Raw genomic sequence first — 24,107 nt, forward strand, 5'->3', positions numbered from 1 at the left:
CAGAGCACCCATAAATAATGAATAGTAAATGTATGAGCAACACAGATCCTCTATTTACAAAAAATAAATAAAAGTTTGTGCGGTCAATGAAAGAGCAGGAAAAAAGGATTCTAGCACACATTCGTAGGGGTAGATTCCGAAAACACTGAGTTACGCAGTGAATGTTCTTCCACTAGCACTGGAACATACTTTTCAAATAGATTTTTATTTTAAAAAATTTCATGACTTATGCACACAAAAATAAATAAATATAAGAGTAATAACTTTAAAGTACTCAAATTACCTTGCGAAATGCAGACATAAGTGGTGTAATTTTCCTATTATCTGCTGCATCTACATCAGCTGCAGCCTGTACGATTAGCTGTACAACATCAAAGTGACCACCGTTTGCTGCCAGCCATAATGGAGTATTTCCCTTCTTATTTCGAACATCAATGTGGGCTCCCCTAAAACATAAACCACCGGTTAAAATTAAACAAAATGAACAGACTAAGCATTGCTAATCCAATGTATACGTCCTTATGGCTGATGAAAACAAGTTGCCAGTATCATTGACCTAACAAAGAAATGAGTTACTTACATGTAATTCTATTTCTCATGCATTGGCATCTGTATGCTTGAATCAGTCTCCCTCGTCAGTCTGGGAATCCCAAGTAACTAAATAGCAGTAAACAGTGTTACAATGGCTGTAGGCCTCAACAATAGTGTTTGTTTAGCAGCACATCCACCTCATTTGAAACAATTCACAATTCAGGAAGTGGTGAACTCTCCTACTTCCCTTACAGGCAACTGTAGCTCAGATTTCACAGCACCAATGTGAGGAGCACATCTGGCAGAAGGGAGTCTCTGACCAAGTGAGGAGGGAGAATAGTCTATGAACACATGAGAGACACCAATTCTGGAAAACTAGAATTACACGCATAAACCAAACTATCAAGAATTATATGATATTAGAATAAAGCATGAAGCAGGTTCCCCTTTACTGAAATATGTTGAGGAGAACTGCCTGCCCCACTGATGAGTCAGCTGCTGTGTTCTCAATCAGGCAATAGTGCTTGCTGAATATGTGCCTGCTCTTTCACATAGCTGGACTGCAGATGCCCGTTAAAGGCACTCCTGAGTACAGTCGTCGCCATGCTTTGGTAGAGGGCGTTCTCACTCCGTCACACTGGATGCTTCACTTTGCTGTGGCAGGAGGTGTTGCAAGCTAACGGGCAACGTGGAATTCCCTGTTTGCACATGGGGCAACCTGCTCCTGGATGGCCAAAGGTGTAAAAAAAATAAAAAAAAAGAATTGGGCTGATGTGCCTAAGCATTACGTATTGTCCGTGTAAAATCTAATGCACCGGTGGACATGATAGAGCAAGATTTCGCATACGCAACTTGCTTGAAATCAAGAACCTCAAATAACTTATAATCCTATAACTCAACCTGTACGTTTTACTAATTTCCCTTTATTTTTGATGTTTGTGTATCTTAGTGACGCTTGCCTATGTGATTACTAATTCAAATAACCCTTGTTCCTAAAATGGCCGCCGCTTGATGGGTTTCTTCTGCGCATGCGTTAGTCACACTCACGTGACGTATTTGCAGTTTTGGTGGGAATTCTTGCGCCTGCGCACTTGCTTCTAAAATGGCTGTCTGTACACTCACATGGTGAAACTTGCGCAAAACGCTTTACGTTATTATATTGTTATAGTAAGAGGTATAGAGTAGCTATTCATGATTCATTTATATTTTATGTTATTAATTTGTTTTCGCTTACTTTTCATGTACCCCGATATTGGGGGTCTGAGGGAGACGCGAACCATCTTGAAAGTCTCTACTGCGCATGTCGCGCAAGCAGAGAGAAGGCAACCTTGAGCAATGGAACTCAGCCAGCTGGCAGCCACAGTCAAGATGCTCCTGTGAACGCGACCTGTGACCCAGCAGAAGGGCGCTGATCTGTTCCTAACTTGCTACAAATGTTATTTTCTATTGTATTCTGTCAAATATCTCGTGAGAACCCCAAAATCACTAGGCGGTCCCAGAGCATGCAAATTTAGGCTTGTAGACGTAAATTGTGATTGGTGTGTTAACCTATCCTATGTGGGGACCAATCGAAATTGGGGATTCTGACACTTGCAACATTTGGGGGGTGGTACACTGACCCGAAAACAGTACAACTAGCCTAGATTTAGCTAGAGAAATTGTCCGACTTGTCTGAATAGCTGACCTGTCACTGACCCAACGCACTCAATAGGTGACTGAATACAGAGCGCTGCGGAGCACTCTGTCCGAAATTATACCATAAACTCTGGAGGTTTTAATTAACCTAAGTGCTGGCGGAGCACTTTGCTGGAGAGTTCGCTAACCCAATCGGGGTTCTGACTGATAGCTGCAGAGAGGGCGGAGCGCAGGCGTTGCTTCCGAACTGTGGGTGCTGGTCGTGCCTTGGTGGTCCTGTCCTGATCCTAATCTGGTTTTCCTGTCCTGTCCTAGGGTGTCCAATCTGCACCTGCTGTCCCATAGATGACTGTCCTTCCTTGGGGTATTTCCTGTCCTTGACTGATCCGTGGCCAGGGTTGGTCTTCACACCAGTCTAGGTAAATATAGTGCTGAAACTCTATACTGCACCTTTTATTTTTCTGTCTTTGCTTCAATAAAGACACACCTTTGCATTCGTTAATTTTCCATGCTTTCCGCAATCTACTATATGAGAAGTCGTACATTTATTCTCCATAGCATGTTCCTATGTTTCCCTGCCTTTAGAGCACGTTCTCTCCATACTGTTTATGAAATATAGATGTGGTTCTATAATTTTCTCCTGTAAGCTGATTTGAAGTAATATTGCTAGAACTATAGCATGTTCCACTTTTCCCCCCTCCTATAGATGTATAGGAATTACAATCTTTTATTCACTCTTGAAGTACTTCCCCAATAGTAAATTCTAGTTCGTGCCTAAGTTTGCCCCACTTAGAGTTATCCATTCCCAAAATCTGCTTAGCATATTTCATTTTGTTCTTACCTTCCTATAGACTCATAAATGGTTGCCTTAATTTTCTTCCTTTATGGTTACGTACTGTTTGTTATGTTGATTGTTGACTGCCTATTGGTAGTAAATTGTATGCTCTCCGAATCTGAATTCTAGATAAACTTTTAAAACTTTGCAGTAGTTTGTGGTCATTTTATGAATATAAAGAGAAATAAAAAGTTAGTATTATGTTGCCTGCCTTTCTTTTACAGCTAGCTCCCTGATCCATTGTGATCATAGGTACCCGTAACGGTGGATTGGTAAGTCGGGTACAAGAGGAATAAATAGGAAGGAACCAGGGTTACTGGTAGTAGAGTGTAAGGTCACCCGATTAATGTATATGATAAATTGAAACAAGTATATGGGCCTGGTACGTGTATGGTGAAATTATTTGGCCGGGTGACCTGCGATCTCTATCAGACATTCCACAAGTGCAAAGATTTCTCAGCTCATGTAGCAGAATTAGAGGGAAAAACGTAAAAGGCCTGACTCATTTACATAATGTCTATAGGGATTCTAGATATAAACTTTGGAATACTTCACAGGATAACCTTGCCTCCAATAAACAGGAGAAAGGTCTTGTTTATGGTAAATGCGTCCATCTTCCATACATTTTTTGCTAACGTGAGGACAAGCAAAAGCAATGTATTCCAAGAGATGAACTTTAGGTGCGCTGTAGGAATAAGATCAAAGGGAAGCAGCATAAACTGGCACAATGCCATGTTCCGTTCCAAAGACACGGGGAGTGGAGGGAGAGGGTGCTGTATAAGGTGAAAAGCCTTTTTGAAGTGCCTTCAAAAACTGTGTATGATCCTTTGCAAGAGCAATGAAGATTAAGATTTTTTTAATCATGAGATCGCCACCAAATGGATGCTCCTTGAAGACAATATAGGGCCACTCTTGGCAGTATGGAATAATTTGATAGGGCTTTGATAAGGCTGCAATTAGCTTGGATGGGAGCCTATGACTTTACACCATGCACAGAAACAACTCCACTTGGCCCGGACCAGTAAGTTCCAGACTGTAGGCATAGCCTATTTGATCCATAGCTCCAAGAAGTGGATGTGGAGCATCTTCTATGTCTGAACAGAGGCCTCTAGTTGTTAGCTTCTCAATATGGACTTCCCAGTTCTCCACGGGTGCATCCTTAGTACTATTCCGTCTGATGAACGCGGCAATGGGCGGCTGCATTTGATAGAAATCACCACCACAGCAGCACCAGTTTTTAAATTGGATCTTCTGGTGTCCTGAAAAGTAGTTGAACCAGTGCGCCTATATTACAAAGCCCAAAGTCTGTTTATATATTCTGAAGGGCACTGTTTAGGTCTATGTGTTTTACTGTGTCAGTCTGTCAAAATGGATGGCCAAGATTTTGGATTGACTTTTACGCGTAAGAATGTGGTGTAGCCGGGGGGACGGCAACCGATATGGCCACCTGAGTCCGGAGCTCCTCCGCCCTTAAACCACGATCCTTGAATAATCCTGCACATTTGGGACTGTAACTGATCTTTCGAGTCCAGAAGGTAGCGCGATCACCGCGGCCCCACTGACGGCGAAAAGACTAACCTCCCTGACTGGAGGACTAATATCCTCGATCCGGTGTGGCGCGGAGGGGCGGGCCTGCGAGACCGCGGCACCGATTGCGCCCCGGCTGACCTAGAGGCGGTGCTCCCCGGCGCTGAGAGCTACGCGACTCCGCGCTAGGAGGCGGGCCATGTTCCACACAACTTACGGCGCGCAGGGGTGTGCGCCCATTTTTGGAGAGGATCTCCCCGCTTCCCCTGCCTCAGCTTTGGTCTCGGCGGTTCCCTGAGTCGGAACAGGAGGGCGGAACACCTACGATCTGCGAGGTGCGGGAGCGCTTTGGAGCGACTGGCCTTGGTGGGGTGGATCGCGCTGCCGCGAGGCTGCTTGGCTGCTGCCTGGAGGTCCGTGATCGCAGCGGCGCCCGCTCTGGCCCTGATTTGACTTGCGGTAGCTGGGCAGCCTGCCTGACGTCGACGGGTGCAGTTCCCTCACTACGGCTATCTACCCGTGAACTGCACTGGTGAGTCTACTCTGGTGGGGCTACTGCGAGGGAACTGGTGCACCTGTACCCCGTTTAGACGGTAGGTGGCCTCCCCTTGAGACAGGCTGGGTTTACTTCACGATCTGGGCCCCTCAGACCGGATGTAGCGGGTGGTGTTTGGCGCACTTTGGACTCCGAGTGTCTTTGCCTGGTGCCCCGGGAGCTGAGACTGGCTGTGTGCCTCGCTGGTGTCGACGTTTGAGGGACGACCGGCGGTACGCGTTGGGTTTGCGGACGCCTCAGACTATCCTGCTGCACTACCTCCCCCTCACGCTGCGGGCCATTAAGCCTTTTTTGGCCTAGAAGTGACAGGTTTAGCGCGCTTCTTGCCCGTGATACCGTGCTAGGGGCCCGGTGAAACTCCTCTCTGCGCCATGGGGCGCTCTCATAGAACACAACCGAAACTCTCCTTTGCGAGACGGAACCCTAGGACGGCGGATGGCGCTGGAGGTGACAGCGCGACTGGTGTGGACCAGTCGGAGGAGGCGCAGCAACAGGACCTTAAGGAGATACTCCTGGCCATGGAGAAGAATCTTCAGGGAGGCATGACAGCTATTGGTTCTAAACTGGACGCCCTGACATACCGCATGGATCGCATGGCGGAACGATTGGATAAACATGCGGGACGGCTGTATATGTCCGAACGCCGACTTACTGAGGTGGAGGAGGCGCACACCACGCTGGAGACTGACAATAGACAGATTGGCAGGGCTATGCAGACACTCCTGGATAAAATTGAGGATTTAGAAGCCCGGTCGCGCCGTTGTAACCTGCGCGTCACGGGCCTTCCGGAAAGCACCTCTACTGGCAACATGGAGTTGTTTATGGAGGCCCTCTTAAAGAAGCTGCTGGGGGATGACGTATTTTCCCATATGTTTGTGGTCGAAAGGGCGCATCATTCTTTGGGTCCGCGCCCCAAGCCGGGTGCGCCACGGCGACCCATTAGAGCCAAACTTTTAAACTATCGAGATCGGGATATTGCGCTTAAGCTGGCTAGACAGAAGCAACCATTGCAGTATGAGGGATCCACTTTATCTATCTACCCTGACTTCACGGGTCGTGTTCAGGAGGCCCGGAAACAGTTTGCCCCTATGAAACGTCAACTGCGAGATATGGGCGCGGACTATGCGATGCTGTATCCGGCGAAGCTGCGAGTCACTCGACAAGGAAAGCCCCTAATTTTTACTGACCCTAAGGCGCTTCAAAGGGCCATGAAAGACTGGCAACGTGAGAAACGACAACCACGACAAGATGATGCGGCGCAGGAAGGGGGATCCATGGACGACCAGGACTGATTGGGGCACTTTCTGTGATACTTACTGCCCGACTGGGTCACCTCAGGTTTGATTATTGTTTTCTATACTCTTTATTGACGGGGGTACTGTCTGCCCCGAGAGGACATGATGCCCTGGAGGCGGTTGACCCCCTTGCTTGCCTCTCAGGTATTGTCAGCCTTTATTTTTCCGAACTTGAGTTAACTTGAACCCCGATTTCTTGTGTGGATGCACCCAGTGGGGAACTATATATATATTTGGGGCTCCGCTGTATTTGCTGTCCTATTACTGCCAAATATAATACGCTCTACCTTATGCCTTTGTTTGCTGCCTGGCTGTGGCCACACTTGTGCCCCCTTTGGGCGGGGCGATTCTTTCTGATGTACTACCTCTTAGTTACTCCTATTTTCTGTTCCCAAATGTGCTTGTTGTGGCAATGATGCCACGTTTGTTTTCGTAAGGGTTCTGTCTGTGGGGGGTGGGGGCGATTATTGCACTGTTGTTGCTGGATCCCCTTGATACGAGCTAGATCGGCTACCTCTGCCCTCATGTGATTACCACAGTTCCTATGGTCTTTGGGGGGGGGAGGCTGGGTGGCAAGGGGGTTTGCGACTGTTGTGGTGCTGAGGTTTGCTAGGGGAGGGGAGGAATGCTTGTTGGGGAGGATGGAGGAGCGCGGCCTAGTTGGGGCAGGGCAAGCGTGGGTGGGGGGTTGGGAAGGTTTGCTTTTCGAGACTTGTTTGTCGCCTTGCTGTGCGAGGCAGATGTTTCTTGAGGCATGTGATCTAGTAGGGAGGAGCGACAGCGTTAGGCATCCACTCTCACCAGTTACTACACTATACGCGATCAACACAATTTTCTTTCCTTTTCCATGGCGGGGGACGTGACAGAGGAGGTGGAGGCTCCTGACACAATGCGGCTCCTTACATGGACTGTGAGGGGCCTGAATGACCATCGCAAGGTCCGTAGGGTTCTTCAATATTTCGCGAAGCACAGGGTGGACATTGCAATTTTGCAGGAAACGCACTTAGCGCCACATAGTCCCATCCCTGCTTATAGAGGGCTCCGTGATAATATCCATGCTGCTGGTTTTACCTCCCATGCTAGGGGGGTTCTTACTTGGTTCAATCCTAAATCCTCCCTTTCTTGGACACCGGTGGCCTCAGATAATGAGGGTCGATTCATGATCACGACCTGCTCTGGTAAAGGTCTTGATTTGTGCATAGTGAACACATATGGCCCCAATTATGATCTCCCTAGCTTTTACACTTCACTGGCCCAGAGGGTCTCTGCGTTTGAGGACAGGGTTGTTCTTTGGGGAGGGGATTTTAACCTTACTCTACAACCGTCATTGGACAGATCGGTGGGTCCACCCCGGACGCCCTCGGCCTCTGCACGTACATTAGATACACATTTGACTCACCTTGACCTGGTGGATGTCTGGCGGCATAGACACCCGATGCGGGGAGGGTTTACACACTATTCGGCCCCCCACAATATCCATACGAGGATTGACTATTGGTTTGCGTCTTCGGCCTACCTGCGGAACGTGCGGTCCTGCGAGATCCTTCCGCAGACCTATTCGGACCACTCGCCTATATTACTCACCTTCACGGTGCCTGCGCGACTGATTCCGCCTTTTTCTTGGCGATTCCCCCCCTTACTCTTTGCTTGACCTCTTTTCAAGGAGGAACTGTCTACGGCTCTGGAGACTTTCTTTGAGGCCAATGTGGGCTCTGTCCAAACATGGCGGCGTGTTGAAGGCGATAAGGGGCCGCCTTGAGCTATTAGAGCGGAAGCTTCGAGATCTGGAAGAGCTGCGCTTGCGGTCTGGCGACGGATCTATCGACCGGGAGATTGCTGGGGTCCTTCGGAAGTACCACGACGAGGCAGATCTGGAGATTAAACATTTAGGGAAGTACGCTATCGCCAGGACTTACTGTGAGGGTGAGCGCCCGGGCGCGGTATTGGCCCGCCTGGCTAGGCGAGGCAGAGAACGTTCTTCTGTTCCGACGATGAGATCTTGCGACACCGGGCTCCCGCTGACGAACGATGAAATAACTACACGTTTTAAACATTACTACGAGGATTTGTACGCCTCGAGGGGGCCCGCTCCGGAGGATAGTAGACTACTTGTCGCACATAGAACTCCCATGGCTCTCAGACGTGGACCGTAGGTTTTTGGCTCGCCCCTTTGAGAGAGAGGAGGTGGTGGTGGTAGCACTGTCCATGAGAGGCGGGGCGCCCCGGGGAGCGACGGCCTCACGGTGGCTTTCTACAAGGCTTTTTCCGATTTGCTGCTTCTGCATTGCTGAGCCTGCTCGATGATATGGCCAATTCTGGATTTATGCCGCCCTCCATGCGCGAGGCTATAATTGTGGCAATCCTTAAACCGGGCAAGGACCCGACTGTGCCTCGTATCGCCCGCTTTCCCTGATGAACGTCGATGCGAAAATCTTTGCTAAAGTACTCTCTTACCGTCTGTATCCTATGGTCACGACGCTGGTGGCCCCGGAGAAGTCTGGTTTTGTTCCTACACGCAATCTAGTATATAACATTAGAACGGTCTTTGCTGCGTTCCAACATACTCGCCCAGAGGTATCAGCTGTTGCCGTATTTTTAGATATGGAGAAGGCGGTTGATTCTGTAGAATGGACCTTTATGCATCATGTTCTTCGCAGAATGGGCGTTGGCCTTCTCTTCCTGCAGTTGTTGTCGGTCCTGTACTTCAAGCCAAGGGCCCGGATCCGTATTGGACCTCTGATCCCACTGAGATTGGCAGGGGCACGCGACAGTGGTGCCCGCTCTCCCCGATGCTTTCGTGGCTGAGCCCCTTGCTTGTGCCCTCCGCGAGTACCACGCTCACCGGGGTATCCGCTTCCCTACGTACAAGCTCATTGTCTCTACTTACGCGGACGACACGCTTCTATATGTTAGAAACCCGGTGGATCATCTTTTCCCTGTATTGCGAGAGGTGGTCCGGTTTGGCGCCCTTTCCGGCATCCGGGTGAACTGGACAAAGTCGATCATGTTCCCGCTCACAGCGGCCACGGTGCAGTTTGACCCTGAGTTTCCACTACAGTGGACTACTGAGGCAGTCAGATATCTTGGCATTCGACTCCATACCGATTCGGAGATTGTTCTCCGGGAAAACTATGGTTGCGTGATCTCGAGGCTGGAGGATGACGTGGAAAGATGGATTTCCCTCCCTCTGTCTCTTTTGGGGCGCATTGCGTTAATGAAAATGGTGATACTACCGCATTTTCTTTTCCTATTCAACACCATCCCCATGGTCCTTTCTGTCCAGTTTTTCTGCAGGCTTCAATCGCTTCTGGTACGGCTCGCTTGGTCGGGTAAACAACCTAGAGTTGCTTGGCATATTTTAGTTCGACCGTATACGGCGGGCGGCCTCAGCGCCCCAGATTTGGAACTACTACCGTGCAGCGCAATCTGCCCATGCTTATGCGTGGATCCACGGTCCGCAGGACGCCCCTTATGTCCGTATTGAACGGATAGTCGCGGATCAGACTCCTCTTCCGGCTCTGTTAATGAAGACTAAGGACCGACTTACGGGCCTGGTCGATTCTCTATTGTCGGTCACCCACGCCTGGCACTATCTGATGAACGCCCAAGCATGTTCGCTCCTCTACTCCCCGAGCGGTGCTCTTGGGTGGTGCTATTGGCTGAATCCCTGCAGGGAAAAGGGAGTGATTCTGGCACGGAGGCGGATCGGTATACACACCATGGGCGACTTGTTTTCGGGCAGAGTGGCGCGGGCATGGGATGAGGTGTCCTCCGCGTTGGAGAACCCCCCCTCGATGGCGCACTTCCAGTTCCATAGGGTACGCTGTGCTCTGCGGGACCTTTTGGGAGCAGACATGGCGGAACCAGTGACGGTAGCTACCTTCGATTATGTGGTTACGGCCAAGTCTCCTCAGAGATTGGTATCCACTCTCTATCGTCTTGCACAGTCGGAGTTGTACGCGGATTATACCAAGCCACGCCTGGCCTGGCAGCATGACCTGGGCACTGAAATGACTGAAGACCTTTGGAGATATTGCTGCGCCAACGTCCGCAAGATCTCTCTTAATGGCAGTCATAAGCTCACGCATTTTAAATTCCTAAACAGAACATATTATACGCTGGAGAGGCTTCATAGGTACGGACTGCGTGCTTCCGCAGAAAGTGAGAGGTGCAGGGCCCCCCTGGCGGATTTCATTCACGTTGCATGGTCGTGTCCCGAGATCTTTTCCTTTTGGCAAATCGGTCTATGTTGAGATTAACAAGACGGCGTTCTTGACACTAACCCCAGAACCCTAACTGGCTCTTCTGGGCTACTCCAAACCCTTGCGCTCCTCTCAGCGACGTATTGTGGACCTAGCGCTCTTGATGGCCAGGCGTTGTCTTGCCAGAGCCTGGATGAGAGGCCCCCGCCTAGGGTGCGAGCATGGAAGAGAGAATTGGTTTATTGCTGTACTCAGACTGGGCTTTATAGCGACCTGTTGCCCCCCAAGAATAGGCCTAAGAACTTCTGGGCGGCGGTGCTAGAAGGTGCAGTTCATGCGGATGGGACTGCTGCTGAAGCTGAGCGGGATAGTCCAAACGGGGTGGCCCCTACTACCGACCCTAATACAACTCTTGATGTTGACTCGCACCCGTAGGTAGTCCCTGGTAATGGGGGGGGGGGGGGGGGGATTGTAACGGTGAGGCCGACCCTTGCATGATGACCCTTTTTCCCTTTATTTCTGTCTGGCCTGCTGTACTAGATATGTTGTTCGATTGCTGCGGAGTGTATTTGATGTCTGATAGATCACATGCTGTCTACCCTGATGCTTGATAGCTTACATGCCTGGGTCACTGTTTTCGTTCTTGTTGTATTGGTTATTTGAAAAAGCAAAAGTTCACCTGAAATGATCTGTCATTTTTTGTTTACCATGTGCTGCAGCCTCTTGGGGCGCCTAGTTCTGTACCGCCGCCGGTCCCCAGGATGTCGGCTGATGGGCTGTGTTCCACGAGGGTTATTCTTAATGTACGCTGCCAGCCCCCAGGTTGTAGGCACACAGCTGTGTTATGTGCACAATGGTTAATAAACCTTTTGAACTTTAAAAAAAAGAATAAAAAAAAAAAAAAAAAAAAAAAAAAGAATGTGGTGCAGCCATTCTTGCCTTCTAGATGCGGAAGCTCCTGCTGACTGGCAGAAACCAGCATTGAAAATGTCCACTGCTGCCTTAATGATCACAGCCAATGTAATAGCCACTTATTTAAATACTATAGCTTTTGCAGCATTCTGGCATTGATTGGGGTCACTGACAACAGTTGTGGCATCTTAGATTGTCTACTCACCTGATGTCTCTGCCAGGAGGAGCAGAAGCAGGCGCTACAGGGTTCCTATATCATATGTGCCACTGCCTCAATAGTAGAATCCAGTTTCAGATTGCATTTAACAGGCTGAATTCTAAGTAGGGGGCCCCTATATTTTTCCTCGAAGTAAGGTACTACTGCTGGGATCGTCGATGACATCATTAATTTTATGCCCTCTGGCCACACAAAGTCTAATATGGGTATCAACTTAGTGCCTTTGTGTGGTTCTTTGAAGTCATAAAGAAACAATGCTGTTTCAATGACTCCATAGGGAGATTACATTGCTCAGCCACTCTCTTCATCAGTGTATGAAAGCGGGCTATGTCATACAGAGGGGATTCTGGTTGCGTCAATGACTTGTGTTACTCCTTTGGCAAATATGTAATCTTCCCATTCCTCTATGTGGACCTCTTGGTCTCCCGTCTAGAAACTCCTCTTCTTCCTCCATATCTAACAGTTGCTGGGAATATGACTAATGGTGCTCGCCATTGACCTTTGGTGACAGTGGAACAAGTGGAAAGGGAAATTTCTGTGGGAGGAGAACAGTTTCTTGCCAAACTGTTCATACCTTTTGGATTCCCGATCTGGGAATGCGGAGTAGGAAGTAGAGGCCTGGATAACCAGACTCTAGGGGGTGGGGTGAGAGGACAGAAAACTAGGGTCGTCCAGAGCCGGGCGGCTGCACTTGTCGACTTTCCTATCTACAGGGGGAACTGTAGACAGCAGTAGAGGCTCCGGAGAGCCTGCCTGCGGTATAAGGACCTCAGTGAGGATGTTCGACCTCACAGTTGCGACGGGGAGCTCAAGAGCCAAGGCCTTGGCCGCCCTTGTCAGCACCACACTATAAGCAGCCCCCTCCTCCGTAGCCACGGTAGGAGGGGAGACAAAGCCAGTGTCAGGTGAAGTGTCGAGACCACTGGCCTCCCCTAGCTCGTCTGTCCAGTCCTGAAATGACTGACACGCCTGTGTCAGAGGGTCCTCAGACCCCTCCCAGTCACCCTCGCCCTCCATCTCCTGAAAATCAGGTGCACAGAATAGAGCCAGATCATAGAAGAATTGCTCTTCTGCCGGCGCCGAATGTGGCGTCGGTCTGACGCCGGATCCGGACCGGGGGAAGAACCAGTGACAGTGACGGGGGCGACACCCTGGTGGTCGACGCCGGCGGGGTCGTAAAGTCGACCAGCGGCGACCCAGATCCGGAACCGGATCCAGTGGGGCCCTGCGGCGCAGGGACCGAAGTCGCAGACAGCGCCGGGGCCGAAGAAGCACCCGACGGCGCCGGGGCCGAAGAAGCACCCGACGGCGCCGGGGCCAAAGAAGCACCCGACGGCGCCAGGGCCAAAGAAGCACCCGACGGCGCCAGGGCCAAAGAAGCACCCGACGGCGCCAGGGCCAAAGAAGCACCCGACGGCGCCAGGGCCAAAGAAGCACCCGACGGCGCCAGGGCCAAAGAAGCACCCGACGGCGCCAGGGCCAAAGAAGCACCCGACGGCGCCAGGGCCAAAGAAGCACCCGACGGCGCCAGGGCCAAAGAAGCACCCGACGGCGCCAGGGCCAAAGAAGCACCCGACGGCGCCAGGGCCAAAGAAGCACCCGACGGCGCCAGGGCCAAAGAAGCACCCGACGGCGCCAGGGCCAAAGAAGCACCAGACGGCGCCAGGGCCAAAGAAGCACCAGACGGCGCCAGGGCCAAAGAAGCACCCGACGGCGCCAGGGCCAAAGCACCCGACGGCGCCAGGGCCAAAGCACCCAACGGCGCCAGGGCCAAAGCACCCAACGGCGCCAGGGCCAAAGCACCCAACGGCGCCAGGGCCAAAGCACCCAACGGCGCCAGGGCCAAAGCACCCAACGGCGCCAGGGCCAAAGCACCCGACGGCGCCAGGGCCAAAGCACCCGACGGCGCCAGGGCCAAAGCACCCGACGGCGCCAGGGCCAAAGCACCCGACGGCGCCAGGGCCAAAGCACCCGGCCTGCTTGGGCTCCCAGCCGGGACCGTGGGGCCCGAAGGCGCCACGGAACCAGACGTAGAGAGTGACCTTATGGCCATGAGGAAGGCCTCGATCTCTGGCGTCGCGTTCGGCTTAGGGACCGGCGGGTATGGAGCAGGTCGCAACGCCTGCGGCTCCGGCCGCATCACGCGAGCGTCGGGGGGAGTCGGAAGAGCGATGACGTCTCTTCGACTTCTTGTGCCTCTTACCTGAGGACTTGAAGCCCGACGAATGGTGTCGACTCGCCGAGCTGTGACGACTGTGGCCCAGCGACCGGTCCCTCGACCCCCTCCTGGACCGGGACCGTGAGCGGCACGGGGCCGACTGCCGGATCTCGAGGCGCTTACGGGACCGCTCCCGCCTAGTTTTCGACATCAGAGCCCGGTACGATTTCTAGTCGTGGTAGGCCCCAAGGCAACAGAGGCACCGGCGTGGGGATCGGTAACCAACATCAGTCGGTGGCAATCGGTACAGGGCTTGAACCCGGGCATCCCTACCGGCACCGAGAGTCAAAGACTCGAAGAGAGGTCAAAAAGGATCAAAAAAGTTTAGTAAAAAAGTGACTAAAGTACTGCTTTTTCCGGATCAGCGCTTGCCGGCACGGAAAAAAGAACTGACGTCAGCGCGCGAGGGCGGCGTCTAAGTACTCCGACGACGTCATCACGGCGCCAACGACGGACGCTGAGCCGCGGACAACGCCTACCGAAGCGCAGGGGTACTGCTACGCAAAACTTTCCGGATCCAGTCTGACGCCTGGGAATATTCTAAGGTAAGGAATCTAACACTAACCGGTTTCTTTCAGATTTATTTCTTAAAGGGGTGCCTCTCTAAATGGGGACTGTGGCCAGGGAGACTGGGGAACCTGGGAATGACCCCTGTGAGAAGTTGGCCTGATATATGATGCTCACTAATTCTAGTGATCACCCTGTCACAGTCCAAACAACCCTTATGGTGATTGGTTGTAAGTCAACCTTATAGACCAGCTATCCTAATGGTAGCATGGACAAAGCAGTCTTAGGCTAAACTCTTTTGGCATGTGAAGCCAGCTGTTTTACCACAATATAACCCCTTGAATACCAGATGAAAGGACACCACACAGGTTGTTATGAAAATAAACAGTATATTTATTAACAACAACACCTCTGAACTCTTTATGAGGTCAGAGGGCTAAGCACATGACAATTTCTTACGAAAAATACGACAAGTTGCACAAAATTACAATGGTGCCCTAGGGGCACGACAAACCATATACTAAGTAAGTGGAATGTGAGTCGATAAAAGGAATGGAGCTGTCCAGAGGCTGTAGGATCGATGGGACCACGCTACACTAACTTCAGGTAAGTAATAGGAGGCCCACGGAACGCGTGTGCAGAGTGTGAACTCACACGCGAGATGCGTAACAACGTCTATGGACAGTACAGATCAAGTTAAAGGTGAGTACGGACAATCCTGACTAGGTAGGACTAAAACGACTGTGGAACTGGACACTAGGACAGTTAAACTACCCTTGAGCACCGAAATGCTCTTGTTACCTCACCCACGGGCTGCGGGTGCATAGGTGTCAAAGTGCGTCGGGTTCTCGCGTTGAAGTCAATGGAGCCTGAAAGAAAAGATGCTGCAGGCGACCAGGAGGAAGATGTCCGGTGCAATCCAAGGGTGGATTGTTGAAGAAGGAGACCTGAAAGCAGAGGGGACAATGTTCACAGTCACTAGCCAGTGACTGGAGTGGAACCAGGAAGGAACCAGATGTCGACGTCGCGATCAGGTGAAGAGTGGACGCTTGACTCTGCAGCCACGGGGACCAGGAGGTGTCTTCGACGACCAGGATGGAGGCACGAGCTGTCCCACGCAGGCTCTCGCTGTCGGCGGTGTCGGATCCGGGATTGGACTCAACAGGCCTTGGCAAAGGCAACCCAAGCGGTGAAGGGAAAAGGCGTCTGGTGCGGACTAGGAGAGTCCGGGGTGCCCCTCTTTTGGAAGGGAGCAAGGGCCAGTCTGGAGCAACCAGACCAGCAGCAAAGATTCAAAGGTTCGTCGTCTAGGAGGTCACTAGCCAGCCGGCAAGTGACCAGACAACGCGTCGAGCAGCAACAAAGCAGAAGGGCCCCACACAGATCTCGTGGATGCTGGAGGGCTGATCTTCGGTGCAGGGGCTGCTCGGGGTTGGGGATTCTCAGTCCCCAAAGCACTTGGTCGAGTTTACCTCGGGAGTCGTGCTGGAAGCGAAGTGCAGGTTCGTTCAAGATGGCAGGTCCCACGTGTCTCGTCGCACCCACGGGTCTCAGCTTTGCTGTAGATGCAGGTTGAGGTCAGATAGGTCTGGGAATCCGGGTCTCGTCGGGCTCTGAAGTCTGGATCCTCGAGGGAAGACGACAAAGTGAAGCCGCTGGACGCTTGATGGTGCCTGCAGTTGCAGGGTGGACACTCCTTGTCCACAAGGGAGATTCTTCAGTCTTCTGTGGAGCAGAACGTCGAAGGCCAGAGTTTCTTCTTGATGAATAGTTCAGGATAATTGTAGGAAGGTAGATCCCTGACTATGGTTGCCCCCAACTTTTTGCCTGGTGTTTTGCTGGTTTTCTGACTTAGTTGACCTGGGGACCTGCTATTCAGGACCCCAGGCCTACTGCTCTCTCTGTAAAATGGATTCCATGTACCTTAGGTACATATCTAATTGGATACTGAGTCACCTTATCAGTCCCTGTACAGTGTACCTTAGGTACCCAGGGCATAGGTGTACCCAGGGCCTACCAGGGGCTGCAGCATGTATTATGCCACCCCTGGCTGGCCATCCAAATCTGACACAACTGGCTGCTTGACAGCTGGGGCAAGGTGGTGTAATCACCCTTTGCTTTAGATATAGTATACCTATATCTAACCCTAAAAATGGACACACAGATCTCCTATCAGTCACTCCTATGGCAGGCCTTGACAATCCTGAAGGCAGAGTGCTTGGAATCGTGTGAGATAGTGCTCTGGCATGAGCTGAGCCTGTCTGCGGCTTTCGGGATCCATCCCTTAGCCGTTTCCATGATATCGCATACCATATACTCTTAAGTGCATTATAATCCTCGCGGTTATATGCCAAATCTGGTATCGCTTTATCAAAACATGTCGAGTAAGGTGTCATACGAATTGGAATACTAACCCCTCGCCAATTCTGGCGACGCGGTTAGCATTCCACCCTTCTAGAGGGACACGACATGTATGTAACCTGTAACCCCGGTTAAAGTCAGACAGAGCCTTAGCATCCACAAAATGGATGCTGCCACCGAGACACAAGTCTGCCCTCCTGCTGCTGGGAGTCCTCCCAGAGCAGGAGGCAAGGACAAAGGGTTTCCTGCCAGGGGCGGTGCCAGCACCGTCCCAGACAGGGTTTTGTGTATTCCAGGTAGGCAGGGCTACAGAGGAAGGTGACTGCAAGTGGCACCCCGGTGCTCACTGTGCATAGGCCGGCTGAAACCAGTTCCAGGGGCACTCCAGCCCCTGGCCTGGGGAAAGCCCGCCAAAGGAGAGGGGTGTAACCACCCCCCTCCTGGTCCCACCCATAGGGCAGGACTTAGTCGCGTGCCAGCCCCCTTTTCCCAGATAAAGGTAGGAGCAGGCCCCCTTCCAAATTAGATCATCTTTGGAATCAAGACACGACTTTCTGCGAAAGGACCTCAAGATTTCTTCTTCAAGATTCTCCCTTGTGACTAAGGAGTAGTCACCCTGCATCCGCAGGCACCATCCTAAGAACACTGCGGTCTGCTGCAAGTCCTTCCTCCGGAATCCGACTGCCCAGCTCGACAAGACCCGGCTTCCCTGGCACCTCCGACCTCTACTCACCTCTACAGCCAAGCTGAGAACCGTGAGTGCGACGAGACCTCAAGGGACCGACTATTGCCAAGACTGCACGACTTCTTCACAGCAAGCCCGCCGAGTAATCTCCTGGCGAGTGCTTTGGGGTCCGAGAAGCCCCAACCCTGAGCAGCTCCAGCACCGAAGAGCAGCCCCCCAGCATCTCCACGATCGGCGTGGGGCCCTTCTGCTTTTTGCTGCTCACCGCGTTGTTTGGCTACTAGCCCACTGGCTTGTGGCCTTCTGAACGACGCCCGACGACATCACTGCTGCTGGTCTGGTTGCTCCAGACTGGCTCTTGCTCCCTTCCAGAAGAGGAGCACCCCGGACCCTCCTGGTCCACTCAAGACGCCATTTTGAGTCCACCGCGTGGGCTTGAATTAGCCAAGGCTTTGTTGCCCAATCCTGGGTCCTTCGACGCCGACAGCTTCATCCATCGTGGGACAGCTCGCCCCTCCATCCTGGTCGCCGACAACGCCTCCTGGTCCGTGAGATCTGCAGAGCACAGCGTCGCAAACTCACCTAGTCGAGGTGACTACCCTTCGGTGCCCTCCTGGTGCCCCTGACTACTGGCTAGTAGTCACGAACTTGGTCCCCTCTGCTTTCAGGTGTCATCCATCTTCAAGATCCAGGCTTGGATCACTTCGAACTCTCTTCACTGGTCGCCTGCCAGCATCTTTCTTCCAGGCTCCTGGTTCGTCTACGAGGATTCCCGACGTCTTTTGAGACATATGCAGCTGCAGCCCCTGGGCTAGGTAACTTCGGCATTTCGGTGCCCCAGCATAGCCTCACTATCCAAGGGTCAGGATCCACTGTCGTTTTCTTCCTACCAGGTCGGGTTCGCCCGTGAACACTAACTTTACCTTTACTAGCTATCATAGACTTTGTCCCGCATCCCGCGTGAGAGTGCACACTCTGCACCCGAGTCCCCTGGGCCTCCTAGAAGTAATCCAACGATTCTATAGTCAAGTCCTAGCGATTCCAAAGCCTATTAGTACTGTACTTACCTGCTAGTAGTTTCGCATTCCACTTTTTGAGTATATGGTTTCCCGTGCCCCTCGGGCATTTGTATATACTGTGCTAACTTAAGTATTTTTATAAGAGTTTTGTTGTGTGCTTAGCTCCCTGTCTCATAAAGAGCCAGGGTAGTCTTGTTATAAATAAATACACTGTTTATTTTCATAACAACTTGTGTGGTGTCCTTTCACTGGGTGTTCAAGGGGTAATGTGATGGTAAAACAGCTGGCTTAACACGCCCTCTAGAGTCTTAGCCTTGGACTGCTCGTATCCATGCTACTAGGATAGCTGGTCTATAAGGTTGACTTACAACCAATCATCAATAAGGGTTGTTTGGACTGATATATAGTGATCACTAGAACAGTGAGCACTGCACATCAGGCCAACTTCTCACAATAATCTAATTTGGAATGGGACCAGCTCCTACCTTTATTCTCCTAAAGGGGGCTGCACTACTGACTAGGTTCCTTCCCTGGGTGGGACAAGGAAGGGGGTGGCTACACCCCCTATCCTTTGTCCGGTTTCCCGCCAGAGCTGGGGCAGGGATGCCCCAGCAACTGGTTTGAACCGGTGTATGCACAGGGCACCTTATGTGCCCCAGGCATGTCTCATTCCTTTCAGGCCTCCCTACCTCAATACACAAAATCCTGTCTGGGGTGGTGCTAGCACCTCCCAAGGCAGGAAACCCTTTGTCCAAGCCATCCTCGCTGGAAGGACTCCCAGCAGCAGGAGGTCAGACTTGTGTCTGTGGTCGCAGCATCCATTTTGTGATGCTGAGGCTCGAGTTAACTTTAACCGGGGTTTACAGTTACATACATGTCGTGTCCCTCTAGAAGGGTGGAATGCTACCCCCGTCGCCAGAATTGGCGAGGGGGTAGTATTCCAAATCGTATGACACCTTACTCGACATGTTTTGATAATGTTATACCAGAGTTAGCATTTAACCGCGAGGTTGATAATGCACTTAAGAGTATATGGTATCGCGTTATCATGGAACAGCTATTAGGACTTGGTTCCGCAAGCTGCAAACGGGCTCAGCTCATGCCAGAGCACCATCTCACATAATTCCAAGCACTCTGCCTTCAGGATTGATAAGGCCTTCCATAGGAGTGACTGATAGGAATATATGTGTCCATTTTAGGGTTAGATATAGGTATACTATATCTACAGCAAAGGGTGTTTACACCACCTTGCCCCAGCTGTCATACAGCCAGTTGTGTCAGATTTAGATGGCCAGCCAGGGGTGGCATAATATGTACTTCAGCCCCTGGTAGACCCTGGGTACACCAATGCCCTGTGTACAGGGACTGATAAGGTGGCCCAGTACCAATTGGTAAATGCACCTAAAGTACATGGATGTCAATTTAGAGAGAGAACAGCTAGGCTGTGGGTCTGATTAGCAGGCCCACAGCCAGGGAAAGTCGTAAACCAGTGAAGCAAAAAGCAAAAATCTGGGGTGACCATAGGATTGCAGACCCCACTCTCCTACAACCCCATCCATGTTAATGGCTGCATAGAACACCACAAATGTGTAGGAAGCAGGATTTTCATGTAGCGCACCAAAATCAGGTACACTATGTAGAAAGTCCAGCCACCCTTATTGCCTTACATGGCTTATATTAATAATCCCAAATGCTCTCTTTTATGGAAGTGTGGGCGAGCAGTTAAGGCTTATCAGAGGGTAGTGTTAAGCATTTGTTGAACACAGTCAAAAAATGCGACACACTCAGGAAGAAACTCGAGACCAATTAAAAAAATAACAGGTTATTTTATATATTTTTTAACGGCAAGAACTTCTTACTTGGGTAAGTACTTTCAGAGTTATCAATTTTTACAGTTAAGCATAAATGTCCCAAATGCATTTTTATGCGATAATTCTTTTCCTTTTGAGAAAAACATTCTGCATACAGGTATTTGCAATCGTATTTCAGGGGTCTCCTATAGGACTTAAGGTGCTAGGGGGTCACGGTCACAAGATCCACCAGCCGTTCGGGTTTACCTGCCCTGGAGTGTCTGGGTGCAGAGGGGCAGGATGGTTTGGTAGCCTTCCCTGATACACCATAGGCAAAGACACGGGGTTCACCTAGAAACAGGCTTAAGAGGGGGACTTGGGTACAAGTCTGGGAGCCCCCAATGGGGTGTCTCTTCGTGAGGGTCCTGGGAACGGGGGAGCACAGTAGGCATTCGTGGGGCCAGCCCGGGGAGCTCAGGAGAATAGGGTTTTTGGTCAGCGGGACCAATGTGTCAAAGGCACTCACGGTTCTCGGTCAGACCTGCAGAGGGGGCACAAAACAGGACAGCTGGGCCATTCTCAGTGCTAGTCTCTGCGATGCTGATGACCTTTGTCGGCTGGTTGGCGTTTGCAGTGGAGTCCGGATTGGACTTTAAACTAGCAATGGTTGCTGCAAGGAGTCCGGTACCGCAGGGTGGTTCCTAGGGGTCCTGGCATCTCCAATCATAGTGGGGAGATGGATCTGATCCTCAGGAGCACTGTGACCTACTCCTGGATGGCTGCTGCATCAGTGGAGCCAGTGGTCGGCAGAACGGTGAACCGGATGTTGCGGTCAGTGCCTACAGGTTACAGGTAAGTGGCTCCTCCACTTCAAGGGAGATGCTGTCTGGTTGGCAAAGTACTGCCAGTCCTCCGAGGCTTTTGAAGGATGCACACCTGACTGACTAGTTGGGTGTCTCAATTGTCGGGACAGGAGCAGATAGGCAGGGTTTGGTGCAAAATTCCACAACTGGTTCGCAGTTCTCGCTTCTTTGGTTCTTCTTGTTTAGTCAGGCGAATCAGAGTTCCTGATGCCAGGGGGCCACCTACATTCTGAATTTTGGGGTGATAAGGGGAGTGAAGGGTAGTAGCCAATGAACTATTTAACCTTGGGGTGACTAAGACCTGTAAGGAGTGAGCATAACCTTTTCCCAGAGTTCCTATTTCCACCAAAATCAAGACGGTGGAATCCTTCATTCGTGGAGAACATCAGGCATCTTAGGAGTATGACTAGCCTGGTGGTGCAATACGCCTACTTGCATATCTAATTTACTGCTTGCACTGGTGCCAAATGGGTCTCAAGACAGGGCGTGGCATCTCCAAGGTCTGTGCAAGCTGGGGTCGCACATCAAAGGCGGCAGAGAATTTGAGGTCTCCGATCTTGGTATGCAGATTCACTAGCCATCCTACTGGAGGAGGTGTAAACACCTCTTGCCAGAGCAGGTATTGTTTCTAACCTCTGAGAGCACAGGCTCGCATCTCCAGGGTGTCAGAAACTCAAACTGGTCTGTGGTGGCAGGCTGGACAATACCAGTCAGCTGGCACACTGAGAGGCTGGCAGGTTTTCAGGGGGCACCTCTAAGGTGCCCTCTGGGTGCATATGTTTAATCCACAACTGGAATCAGTATGGATTTATTAAGACAAAGTGTTTGATACCAACCACCATAGGTTTCAGTGAAGCAATCGTGTAGCTGAGGAACTCGTAATGGCCAGTGCCTAGTACATGTACTTAAGAGGGCTTCCCTGTTCACTTGTACTATCTGGCAATTGAACTAGACAACACAGGGGCATATGGGCTCATGCAGATATGTCCTCACATGTGATGTAATACACCCTGCCTTAGGGCTATAAGGCCTGCTGCAGGGGTGACTTGCATATACTGCATGCAGTGTCTGTGGGCATTACACACACAGGGTGTGTTCCATGCCGCGTTAAAACATTTGTTTAAACATTTTAGCGCAGCCTGCATGAGTTTGTTAATGGGTCCCTTAGGGTGGCACAATCCTTGCTGCAGCCCTTAGGGATCCTCTTTAGTACCCACGCCCTAGGTATGAGGGGTACCATTTACTAGGGACTTACAGAGGTGCTAAAGTTTTTGACAACTGAGGAACAAGTGAAGAGCTACCTTGTTTTATGTAAAGAGCACTGGGTGCCTGGTTAGCAGGAACCCAGTGCACTTCAGTCAAAATTACATCATATAACAGGCAAAAAGTTGGGATGGCCATGTCAAAAAGGGGCACTTTCCAACAAAATGCAATTGAATAGGTAACTAATATTCTTGTTTGATTGCCTGTTCGCCTTCTGTAGGAAGCTGGCTCTGCAAACAATATATCAACAAGCATTTGCAATGCAATAGGTCTCGCATTTGTTAGAGTTTAAGCCATTGGTATTGTAAATGAAAATGCCTTTTATTTATGTGTTGGTTTTTAAAACCAACACATTTACAATGCCAATAGCTTAAACTCTTGCAAATGCGAGACCTATTGCATTGCAAATGCTTGTTTATGAAATCCCTCCGGGGGTACTGGCCAGCCTTTCTCCTTTTTGGATGCCCTCCTCTCTTACGGCTGGACGGTAGCTGCCTTACACTGTTAGCACCAAAGCGACCCCGCTTTGGGTTGTGCATCCCTCGCAACCCTTTTTATCAGTGTGCAGAGCACTTCTCTACTGCAAGTCACAACGTACCCACGGGGCGGAAGAGCCAGAGCCATGATAACACATTACAGCAACAGGACACAAGCGGCTAAAAAAAACAACAAAAAAAAACAGAACTCAAACGTAGACATTTTTGTCTCAATGCATAAACGCATTCTTTGATTTTATGGGCCCGAATTACATGCACTGCCTGGGTGGTACTGATTTTTACTGGGCCGCTATTTTACATAAGTGCCGTATTACATAGGTGCGCACAGGAGGTAAAAAGAAATAGTAAAGGCTGGATAACCAGCATAAGGAAGAACGAACATTCTCGGATTGCTTAGTTTGCAGGTTGCTTAATTGGCGCCGAAATTTGAAAAGATAGATGCAAATGTTTATTGTAACTTGTCAATACGTGCAGATTTCGGTGCAAATGGCAATTAGACACGTTTTGCTCCACTAGGTTCGTGAGCTTAACCTCTACCTGGCCTATCTGCTGCGAGCTCATGTCGGACCCGGCGAAGCCTTCTGCAGTAACGCCCTGTTCAGCGCCAGCGAGCTGATAAAGGTGTCCGAGGGCAAGAGGAGGAGACGCGGAGAGACTGACATCGGGGCGATGGAGCCCAAACAGCAGAGCCATGAGAGGAGGGATGCATGCACCTGGACAACTTATCATATAGTGGACCCGCCTACAGGAAGAATGAGGGTCGCGTTCAGGAACACCGGTTCTGTGCATGTTTTACTCCCCCCTGGGGCGGTTGACGGCCCTTGGGCTGATGCACCTCTTCCTGGCAGAGACAGCTCCGGTCATCTTTCGAGTCGGAGCCACCTCACTACAATGGCCAGGTCCTGTCTCGAGCAGTCAAGGGTTACATTTTACACAGCAATCCTTAAAGGCCGCAGTGCCCCCTAGAGGCTAGCTGATGGTACGGCCTCTGAAGTTAACAAGCAAAACAGAAAGCAGCTTGACATCCGGCCTGGGGAGGAGACCTGGGACGGCGAGGGCTGCCCGCGCGGACCTGCAACTTTTGCGTGCCCCGGCGCCAAAGAGGAAGTGCGGGGGCTGAAGACCCGGGTGAAAAGCAGGACATAGCAGTGCGGGGCTCCCATGCCTATGGAGAGAGCCCCGCATTGTGCAGCC

At 51.1% G+C, this 24,107-nt stretch overlaps 1 protein-coding gene across 1 annotated transcript in view; it reads right to left on the minus strand.

Moving 5' to 3' along the window:
• Positions 1–24,107, minus strand: part of ANKHD1 (ankyrin repeat and KH domain containing 1) — a 1,380,661-nt gene that overhangs the window by 530,278 nt on the left and 826,276 nt on the right. The window contains exon 22 of the mRNA XM_078653327.1: positions 284–446. Coding sequence (XP_078509453.1) covers positions 284–446 — 163 coding nt within the window. The remainder of the gene's footprint in view (positions 1–283; positions 447–24,107) is intronic.

Source organism: Lissotriton helveticus, chromosome 7 (genome assembly GCF_964261635.1).
Source record: "Lissotriton helveticus chromosome 7, aLisHel1.1, whole genome shotgun sequence".
In the NCBI taxonomy this organism is placed as follows: domain Eukaryota; kingdom Metazoa; phylum Chordata; class Amphibia; order Caudata; family Salamandridae; genus Lissotriton; species Lissotriton helveticus.